We start from the raw sequence: 10,000 nt of genomic DNA on the forward strand, positions 1-10,000 counted from the left end.
CAAGTGTGATGTTATTAAAAACTTCTTTTTTATTCTGTTAATATATTGCATAAGTTGGAAATGTTTTTCCAACTTGGAAGTAACATTGCATTTTCTGTGTGCAAACTTACGAAAAGATGAATTAATGCATTTTCTCATGCATCTTTGACTTGAAAATGCCAAAATTTGTTTCGTTATTACTTATTATAAATATTAATGGCAACTCTTAATTCCATCTTTCCTATGGAGTTGATGACGTCATGACGTATCAACTCATGATTGGTGGGATTAACTAGCTCGTTCTGCGCATGTGCAGGATTAAAGTTCAAAAGTTAAGCTTGGTCCAGAAGGGAATTAAAAGTTAATCCTGGACACTGCCATTGCGCATGCGCATTAGAGATCTGGATTAAACTTTGATACTGGATTAACTTTTGTGGCGCGTACAGAAGAAGCCCTATGTCTTTTGATAGAGTCACGTATGAATGAATTTTACACCCTTGGTTATCCTAATGAATAAAAAATAACAACATTTTAATATGATTAATGTTGATGAAGTATGACAAAAAGGAAGTAGCTATAAATCATGTCTACATTTTAGTAAATACAAATACATAAATACAAATCTATGTAGTAAAATCCATACACAAATAATGCAGTTATGTGTTGTAGGCAGCACACTTTATGAAATGAAATTTGCTGGACAAATGCAGCTACTTATTTATTAAAAATGTTTGGTAATCTGTAATGGTTTAGATTTCAGTCCCTTTCACACTGTAATGTTTTTTATGTTAGTGGAAAGCTTGGATGAAACTAGTTTGTAAAATATTTAAACAATATTCACAATATTCACATGATTTTATTTGACATTAGTAGTATCATTACTTCTATCAATTTCACTATTATGCAGCTCACCAAACATCCTTAACAATTACTTCTTCTTTTCCATCCTTACAGCCTGTCCACGAAGATGATGTCGTCTTTTACAAGAGTGTAGATAATGGACCACCACTCCGCTGTGTTGCAAAACTCCGATACTCAATTTCCCCACAAGTCACGGGTTCCCTTGTCAACCTTGACTGCAAGCGAGCAGGAAAGAAGAACTGGGATAATGACATGAGGAACGGGATGTCAACAACATTGACTTCAAGCTCTTCCACGGGCTTCTCCTGTGATGACGTGTTCCCTGCACCCTGGTGGCCTGAGAGTTGGGATAGCATGATCGGAAATTGCAGAAATGCGCACGTATCTCCTTCGAACATGCCGTCATCTACGAATGTCTTCTCGTCCTTTTCTGAGGATTGTTATTGTTTCTCATCATCATCAATGGAGGAAGACTGTTACTGCCATTCCTCCTCAGCAGCCATTGCCACCGAACCGATTGACTGTCTGTGTGAAGAGAGCAGCAGCAGCAGTTCCTCAGGTATAGACTGTCTGTGTGAAGACTCAAGCTCATCTTCCTCATATGAGCCTGACTGCCTTTGTGAACCATTCAGTAGCAGCAGCTTCAGCAGCAGCTTGGATTGCCTTTGTGAACCAAGTAGCAGCAGTAGTTTCAGTAGCAGCCTAGACTGTCTTTGTGAACCAAGTAGTAGTAGTAGCTTCAGTAGCAGCCTAGACTGCCTGTGTGAGTCTAGCAGCAGCAGCAGTTCAAGTTCTTCAAGTTCATCATCAAGTTCCAGTTCAAGCAGTTCCAGTGAGTCATATTCATCCTCTTCAAGCAGTTCTAGTTCAAGCAGCTCCAGCACCAGCAGTTCTAGTTCAAGCAGTTCAAGTTCAAGCAGCTCTAGTTCAAGCAGTTCCAGCTCAAGCAGTTCTAGTTCAAGCAGCTCTAGTTCAAGCAGTTCCAGCTCAAGCAGTTCTAGTTCAAGCAGCTCTAGTTCAAGCAGTTCCAGCTCAAGCAGTTCTAGTTCAAGCAGTTCTAGTTCAAGCAGTTCAAGTTCAAGCAGCTCTAGTTCAAGCAGTTCCAGCTCAAGCAGTTCTAGTTCAAGCAGCTCTAGTTCAAGCAGTTCCAGCTCAAGCAGTTCTAGTTCAAGCAGTTCTAGTTCAAGCAGTTCTAGTTCAAGCAGTTCTAGTTCAAGCAGTTCAAGTTCAAGTAGTTCTAGTTCAAGCAGTTCCAGCTCAAGCAGTTCTAGTTCAAGCAGTTCCAGCTCAAGCAGTTCTAGTTCAAGCAGTTCTAGTTCAAGCAGTTCTAGTTCAAGCAGTTCCAGCTCGAGCAGTTCTAGTTCCAGTAGTTCCAGCTCGAGCAGTTCCAGCTCAAGCAGTTCTAGTTCAAGCAGTTCTAGTTCAAGCAGTTCCAGCTCGAGCAGTTCTAGTTCCAGCAGTTCTAGTTCAAGTAGTTCTAGTTCAAGCAGTTCAAGTTCAAGCAGTTCTAGTTCAAGCAGTTCAAGTTCAAGTAGTTCTAGTTCAAGCAGTTCCAGCTCGAGCAGTTCCAGCTCAAGCAGCTCTAGTTCAAGCAGTTCTAGTTCAAGCAGTTCTAGTTCAAGCAGTTCCAGCTCGAGCAGTTCCAGCTCAAGCAGTTCTAGTTCAAGCAGTTCAAGTTCAAGTAGTTCTAGTTCAAGCAGTTCTAGTTCAAGCAGTTCTAGTTCAAGTAGTTCCAGCTCGAGTAGTTCCAGCTCAAGCAGTTCTAGTTCAAGCAGTTCAAGTTCAAGTAGTTCTAGTTCAAGCAGTTCTAGTTCAAGCAGTTCCAGCTCAAGCAGTTCTAGTTCCAGCAGTTCAAGTTCAAGCAGCTCTAGTTCCAGCAGTTCTAGTTCAAGCAGTTCCAGCTCAAGCAGTTCTAGCTCGAGCAGTTCAAGTTCAAGCAGCTCTAGTTCCAGCAGTTCTAGCTCAAGCAGTTCCAGCAGTTCAAGTTCTAGTAGTTCTAGCTCAAGCAGCTCCAGTTCCAGCAGTTCTAGTTCAAGCAGTTCAAGTTCAAGCAGCTCGTGTAAGTATTAGCTATGATGATTTTTGTGAAGACTTTGTGTTATTAAGCCTTCCAGTGATACGGACGCCGTTGATGCCCGCCCCTTGTTACACCCCTAGCGCAATTCATTTTTAATACTTATGGCTGTGAATGGGTAAAGCCCTTGCTATGGGGAATATCATTAAGTTCTTTATTTTTTATTTATATTTCTAGTAAATTTGAAAATATACATAAAAAAAGCAGTATGATAACGACATCAATTCTCAGATAGGCGCTACACTTAGCACAATCTCAACAGGTCTACAAGCATTTCGGAATATATTACATATATGTGTGTGTGTGTGTATTATAAAATGTATTTGTATGTATGCATGTTTATTTGTATATGTTTTATATGGTATACTATGTATATAAATGTATGTAGGGAGATTATTGTAGCCGAAACTACAAAAACGAGACAGCCAGGCATACGTATAACTTACGAAAATAATGAATTCATTATGAATATTCTAATTGCAATTAATTGTGTGCACATGAGCTATAAGATGTAATGTTCAAAACGACTCCAAGTTTTATATAAAAGATATAGAAGTTACGTATCACACAGGGGGGGCATATGATTTCAGAGCGTATCACTGAAAGGATTAAGAAGCAATAACAGAAATCTCTGATCTACAGTTCTTGGGTACTTTCAATCACATTTTATCTTTGTCTCTTATCACAAAGGCTTTAATATCTTTTGCACCAAGGTATAGCTTTTAACTGCCTACCAGTCTATGTAGTATTTTTTCCTTATCTCTGCTTTGCATGTCATGCTTTTCTCCGAGGCTAACTTTTCCTTCATAAAAGTTTGGGGCATTTTCTAGTTTTGAAAGTAGTTGTAGATGTTTGCGAGAGCAACAACTGTAGACAACTGTAACTGCTGTTCTGTCGACATATGCTAGATGGACACTTTTTACAGGAATATCCAAATACTCAAAGCTCCATACTTTGCCATCGAAACAAATCTATAAGCTAAACTTGTAACCGGGGCTTTTCAGCAAGCAGCAGCAGTTCTTCAAGCAGCAGCAGTTCATCAAGCAGCAGCAGTTCTTCAAGCAGCAGTAGTTCCTCAAGCAGCAGTAGTTCCTCAAGCAGCAGCAGTTCCAGCAGTAAGTACTGTTCATTTTCTCACCCCAAATTTTGCTGTGGTATAAGCCAACGACGACATACAGCCTTTGCTGTCGGGAGTTCCAAGTTGCTTTTCCCATGTGTTAGGTTGCACGTCTTTGGATTGAAATACAACGTCGTATTTTTACCTTATTTTATTATTTGTTGTACGACACGGCAAGAGACAGGTGTTCAAAAGTTCAATGGAGTTCTAGTTCTTTGTAGTACATGAAAACCATTCGTCATTATCTGCATATCTTCCACCCATACCATTATATGGTTATATGCCTTTACACACACACATACACTGTAAACATTTTCATAAATACGTGTATGTATAAGCACAATACATGCATGTATGCATGTCCACACACAAACTCGGTTCGGTTTTATTGTATTTCATTACTTTAAGTGGCACCTTATGATGAGAAGATTCCACTATTGGCATTTAAAAGGAAGACACTTATGTTTGCTATAGAACTGTCAACCCTAAAGCTAGTATATGTGGACATCAAACTTTTACCCCAAAAACAAAGCACCTCGTCAGATCAATGTGGAATCAATACCAGCAAATAGAACTAAAAGTGCCGTCGAGAACCTGACATGCGGACCGCAATGAACAAAATAAGGTTACCTCTGGACATCTGACAAATGAGCACTGTTGCACCTCTCCAAAATACTGATGATGTTGCCCCGAGTTCAAATCCCGCACTGTCAATTTGGAACGGTAACCCCTGCCATTCCTTGCACACAGAGGGTAACCTAGAAGCACAAGATACAATGGGCCATTATTTGATATAGGTCACAGGAGCCTGTCCCCACATTCTGATTTTTTTTTTCGTTTTTATCCTGATTAGTAATGATGTGTGTATCGCCTCACTGAAAGAGAAATATGTCAATTATTCTAGGTTCCTCGAGCAGTAGTAGTTCCTCAAGTAGCAGTAGTTCTTCAAGTAGCAGCAGTTCGTCAAGCAGCAGCAGCAGTAGCTCTTCAAGTAGCAGTAGTAGTAGTAAGAGGAAATTAGCTATTTCAATGAAATGCGCTGAACCACCAGAAAAATATCAGTTAAAGCACAGAGGAATGATATATATATATATATATATATATATATATATATATATATATATATGCACACACACACACACACACACACACACACAGACATACACACCCACACACACACAATTATATATATATATATATATATATATATATATATATATATATATATATGTGTGTGTGTGTGTGTGTGTGTGTGTGTGTGTGTGTGTGTGTGCGTGTGTGTGTGTGAGTGTACATATGTATATGTAAATATATGTATTTATATAATATGTATATATATATATATTCTGTATATATACACATTATCCCTATCATATTTTATCATTATCATCATTATTCCATCTTACTCATAGGTTAAGTATATGAAATATACATCACAGGATAGCATATCGTCAAACTTTGTATCTTACTGAAAGAGAAACGTGACAATATTTTAGGTTCCTCAAGCAATAGCAACTCCTCAAGTAGCAGTAGATCCTCGAGCAGTAGTAGCTGCTCAAGCAGTTGTAGCTCCTCAAGCAGTAGCAGTTTCTCAAGCAGTAACAGCTCATCAAGCAGTAGCAGCTCCCCAAGCAGCAGTAGCTGCTCAAGCAGTAGCAGCTCCTCAAGCAGCAGCAGCTGCTCAAGCAGTAGCAGCTCATCAAGCAGCAGCAGCTCGTCAAGCAGTAGCAGCTCCTCAAGCAGTAGAAGCTCCTCAAGCAGTAGCAGCTCCTCAAGCAGCAGCAGCTCTTCAAGTAGTAGCAGCTCCTCAAGCAGTAGCAGTTCCTCAAGCTGTAGCAGCTCGTCAAGCAGTAGCAGTTCCTCAAGCAGTAGCAGCTCCTCAAGCAGTAGCAGCTCCTCAAGCAGTAGCAGTTCCTCAAGCAGTAGCAGCTCCTCAAGCAGTAGCAGCTCCTCAAGCAGTAGCAGCTCCTCAAGCAGTAGCAGCTCCTCAAGCAGTAGCAGTTCCTCAAGCAGTAGCAGCTCCTCGAGCAGTAGCAGCTCTTCGAGCAGTAGCAGCTCCTCAAGCAGTAGCAGCTCCTCGAGCAGTAGCAGCTCCTCGAGCAGTAGCAGCTCCTCAAGCAGTAGCAGCTCATCAAGCAGTAGCAGCTCCTCAAGCAGCAGTAGTTCCTCAAGCAGCAGTAGTTCCTCAAGCAGTAGCAGCTCCTCAAGCAGCAGTAGTTCCTCAAGCAGCAGTAGTTCCTCAAGCAGTAGCAGCTCCTCGAGCAGTAGCAGCTCCTCAAGCAGTAGCAGCTCCTCGAGCAGTAGCAGTTCCTCAAGCAGCAGTAGTTCCTCAAGCAGCAGTAGTTCCTCAAACAGTAGCAGCTCCTCAAGCAGTAGCAGCTCCTCAAGCAGTAGCAGCTCCTCAAGCAGTAGCAGTTCCTCAAACAGTAGCAGCTCCTCAAGCATTAGCAGTTCCTCAGGCAGTAGCAGTTCCTCAAGCAGCAGTAGTTCCTCAAGCAGCAGTAGTTCCTCAAGCAGTAGCAGCTCCTCGAGCAGTAGCAGCTCCTCAAGCAGTAGCAGCTCCTCAAGCAGTAGCAGTTCCTCAAGCAGTAGCAGCTCCTCGAGCAGTAGCAGCTCCTCGAGCAGTAGCAGCTCCTCGAGCAGTAGCAGCTCCTCGAGCAGTAGCAGCTCCTCGAGCAGTAGCAGCTCCTCGAGCAGTAGCAGCTCCTCGAGCAGTAGCAGCTCATCGAGCAGTAGCAGCTCATCAAGCAGTAGCAGCTCCTCAAGCAGTAGCAGCTCCTCAAGCAGCAGCAGTTCCTCAAGCATTAGCAGTTCCTCAAGCAGTAGCAGCTCCTCGAGCAGTAGCAGCTCCTCGAGCAGTAGCAGCTCCTCGAGCAGTAGCAGCTCCTCGAGCAGTAGCAGCTCCTCGAGCAGTAGCAGCTCCTCGAGCAGTAGCAGCTCCTCGAGCAGTAGCAGCTCCTCGAGCAGTAGCAGCTCCTCAAGCAGTAGCAGTTCCTCAAGTAGTAGCAGCTCCTCGAGCAGTAGGAGCTCCTCAAGCAGTAGCAGCTCCTTGGGCAGTAGCAGCTCCTCGAGCAGTAGGACCTCCTTAAGTAGTAGCAGCTCCTCGAGCAGTAGCAGCTTCTCGAGCAGTAGCAGCTCCTCGAGCAGTAGGAGCTCCTCAAGTAGTAGCAGCTCCTCAAGCAGTAGCAGCTCCTCGAGCAGTAGCAGCTCCTCAAGCAGTAGCAGCTCCTCAAGCAGTAGCAGCTCCTCGAGTAGTAGGAGCTCATCAAGTAGCAGCAGGAGCTCCTCAAGTAGTAGCAGCTCCTCAAGTAGCAGCAGCTCCTCAAGCAGTAGCAGTTCCTTAAGTAGCAGCAGTTCCTCAAGCAGTAGTAGCTCCTCAAGAAGCAGCAGTTCCTCAAGCAGTAGCAGCTCCTCAATCAGCAGCAGCTCCTCGAGCAGTAGCAGCTCCTCGAGCAGTAGCAGCTCCTCGAGCAGTAGCAGCTCCTCAAGCAGTAGCAGCTCCTCGAGCAGTAGCAGCTCCTCGAGCAGTAGCAGCTCTTCGAGCAGTAGCAGCTCCTCGAGCAGTAGCAGCTCCTCAAGCAGTAGCAGCTCCTCAAGCAGAAGCAGCTCCTCGAGCAGTAGCACCTTCTCGAGCAGTAGCAGCTCTTCGATCAGGAGCAGCTCCTCAAGCAGTAGCAGCTCCTCAAGCAGTAGCAGCTCCTCAAACAGTAGCAGCTCCTCGAGGAGTAAGAGCTCCTCGAGCAGTAGCAGCTCCTCGAGCAGTAGCAGTTCCTCGAGCAGTAGCTGCTCCTCGAGCAGTAGAAGCTCCTCAAGCAGTAGCAGCTCCTCGAGCAGTAGGAGCTCATCAAGTAGCAGCAGCTCCATGAGCAGTAGGAGCTCCTCAAGTAGTAGCAGTTCCTCAAGTAGCAGCAGCTCCTCAAGCAGTAGCAGTTCCTCAAGTAGCAGCAGTTCCTCAAGCAGTAGCAGCTCCTCAAGTAGCAGCAGTTCCTCAAGCAGTAGCAGCTCCTCAAGCAGCAGCAGCTCCTCGAGCAGTAGCAGCTCCTCGAGCAGTAGCAGCGCCTCGAGCAGTAGGAGCTCCTCAAGTAGTAGCAGCTCCTCAAGTAGCAGCAGCTCCTCAACCAGTAGCAGTTCCTCAAGTAGCAGCAGTTCCTCAAGCAGTAGCAGCTCCTCAAGCAGCAGCAGCTCCTCGAGCAGTAGCAGCTCCTCGAGCAGTAGCAGCTCCTCAAGCAGTAGCAGCTCCTCGAGCAGTAGGAGCTCCTCGAGCAGTAGCAGCTTCTCAAGCAGTAGCAGTTCCTCGAGCAGTAGCAGCTCCTCGAGCAGTAGCAGCTCTTCGAGCAGTAGCAGCTCCTCGTGCAGTAGCAGCTCCTCGAGCAGTAGCAGCTCCTCAAGCAGTAGCAGCTCCTCGAGCAGTAGCAGCTCCTCGAGCAGTAGCAGCTCTTCGAGCAGTAGCAGTTCCTCAAGTAGTAGCAGCTCCTCAAGTAGCAGCAGCTCCTCAAGCAGTAGCAGTTCCTCAAGTAGTAGCAGTTCCTCAAGCAGTAGCAGCTCCTCAAGTAGCAGCAGCTCCTCGAGCAGTTGTAGCTCAAGCATTAGCAGCTCCTCAAGCAGTAGCAGTTCCTCAAGCAGTAGCAGCTCCTCGAGCAGTAGCAGCTCCTCAAGCAGTAGCAGCTCTTCGAGCAGTAGCAGCTCCTCGAGCAGTAGCAGCTCCTCGAGCAGTAGCAGTTTCTTGAGCAGTAGCAGTTCCTTGAGAAGTAGCAGCTGCTCAAGTAGCAGTAGCTCCTCGAGCAGTAGCAGTTCCCGAAGCAGTAGTTGCTCTTCAAGCAGTAGCAGTTCCTCAAGAAGTAGCAATTCGTCAAGCAGTAGCAGGTCCTCTAGCAGTAGCAGCTCCTTGAACAGTAGGAGTTTCTCAAGCAGTAGTACTAGTTCCTCAAGCAGCAGTAGTTGTAAGACCCTGTTCTTTATTAGACCACGCTGGAGCACGCTGAAGGTCACCATTTAAATCACACAGAATTGCACTGTGGCATCAGATTGTGCCATAAGATCACGCAAATTTCAGTATGCAATGAGATCACATTATATGCAATGCTATTACACAAAGTGTTATAATATCACATCATACACAATAAAATCACTTTAGATTTTTATATGCAATAAAATCACGAAAGATGCAATACGATCACACAATATGCAATAATATCACACACTATGCAAATAATATCACACAAAATATGCAAAAAATATCACTAATTATGCAATAAGGTCCCATAAAATTCCAATATACTGACTCACTAACATGCAGTTCAAGCATAGTTGTAAGACATAACAAGCACAATAGAATGCACTGTATCACTATATGTCATTGAAATACTTTGCTTGATCAATTAGGTGCCTGAAAAAAAGCTAGACATTACAGATTTTAAAATCACGCACAATAATATTTGTACTCGAGTGGCAGTTACGTGTGAGAGGGTTTGCGTATTCATCACGCGTTCGCAGGTCAAGTGCGTTTATTAAATAAATTGTTGACTGAAGCTTTCACCTCTAGCATAAACATCGATATCTTCACTGTAATGCAATATGATCATGAGTGCATTAATTAACGTGTAAATATCGACGTTCATTTTATAGATGAAGGTTTAAATAGACAAAACATTTAATAAACGGACAATCCGCCTGAGAACCACTTTGTACGCACCTCCCCTCGTGTGCAGTATCACCATTATAAACTGCGGCAATATCTTTTATATATGCATAATCTGTTACTATTAAACTAGTAATATTCTTTAAGTTTTGATAGGAAGTGAATTATTTTTGTGACATTAAAATACTTACAGTACATTGTACAAATAAATACTTGGGGTTATTTTTCAAATCTCTTTTCAACGTTTAGTTAAAACCTGCATTATACATACAGACAAATAGACATAAAACTTACACACAATATACACAAGTAATAACCTAACAAGTACAAT

At 43.7% G+C, this 10,000-nt stretch overlaps 2 protein-coding genes across 2 annotated transcripts in view; both read left to right on the top strand.

Moving 5' to 3' along the window:
- The first annotated feature begins 913 nt into the window (after nt 1-913).
- Nucleotides 914-8,920, top strand: LOC125040473 (probable GPI-anchored adhesin-like protein PGA55). The gene is made up of 11 exons (XM_047635026.1): nt 914-2,899; nt 3,919-4,029; nt 4,782-4,784; nt 4,936-5,010; nt 5,528-5,747; nt 7,269-7,468; nt 7,632-7,702; nt 7,762-7,954; nt 8,064-8,188; nt 8,404-8,635; nt 8,781-8,920. Exons 1-11 carry the CDS (start codon nt 1,093-1,095, stop codon nt 8,918-8,920), a joined length of 3,177 nt encoding a protein of 1,058 aa, XP_047490982.1. The 5' UTR covers nt 914-1,092.
- A 691-nt stretch (nt 8,921-9,611) lies between these two features.
- LOC125040475 (uncharacterized protein DDB_G0271670-like) overlaps nt 9,612-10,000 on the top strand; it is a 1,378-nt gene continuing 989 nt past the window's right edge. Inside the window, exon 1 of the mRNA XM_047635027.1 lies at nt 9,612-9,615. Coding sequence (XP_047490983.1) covers nt 9,612-9,615 — 4 coding nt within the window. The remainder of the gene's footprint in view (nt 9,616-10,000) is intronic.

Source organism: Penaeus chinensis, chromosome 29 (genome assembly GCF_019202785.1).
Source record: "Penaeus chinensis breed Huanghai No. 1 chromosome 29, ASM1920278v2, whole genome shotgun sequence".
Lineage (NCBI taxonomy): Eukaryota > Metazoa > Arthropoda > Malacostraca > Decapoda > Penaeidae > Penaeus > Penaeus chinensis.

What these genes read in the sequence shown, in the direction of transcription:
- LOC125040473 (XM_047635026.1), top strand. Translation starts at nt 1,093, where the DNA reads ATGAGGAACGGGATGTCAACAACATTGACTTCAAGCTCTTCCACGGGC. An exon ending in TTCGTCAAGCAGCAGCAGCA is followed by an intron (nt 5,011 to 5,527) that starts GTAGCTCTTCAA and finishes ACAATATTTTAG; the next exon opens with GTTCCTCAAGCAATAGCAAC. An exon ending in TCATCAAGCAGCAGCAGCTC is followed by an intron (nt 5,748 to 7,268) that starts GTCAAGCAGTAG and finishes CTCCTCAAGCAG; the next exon opens with TAGCAGCTCCTCGAGTAGTA.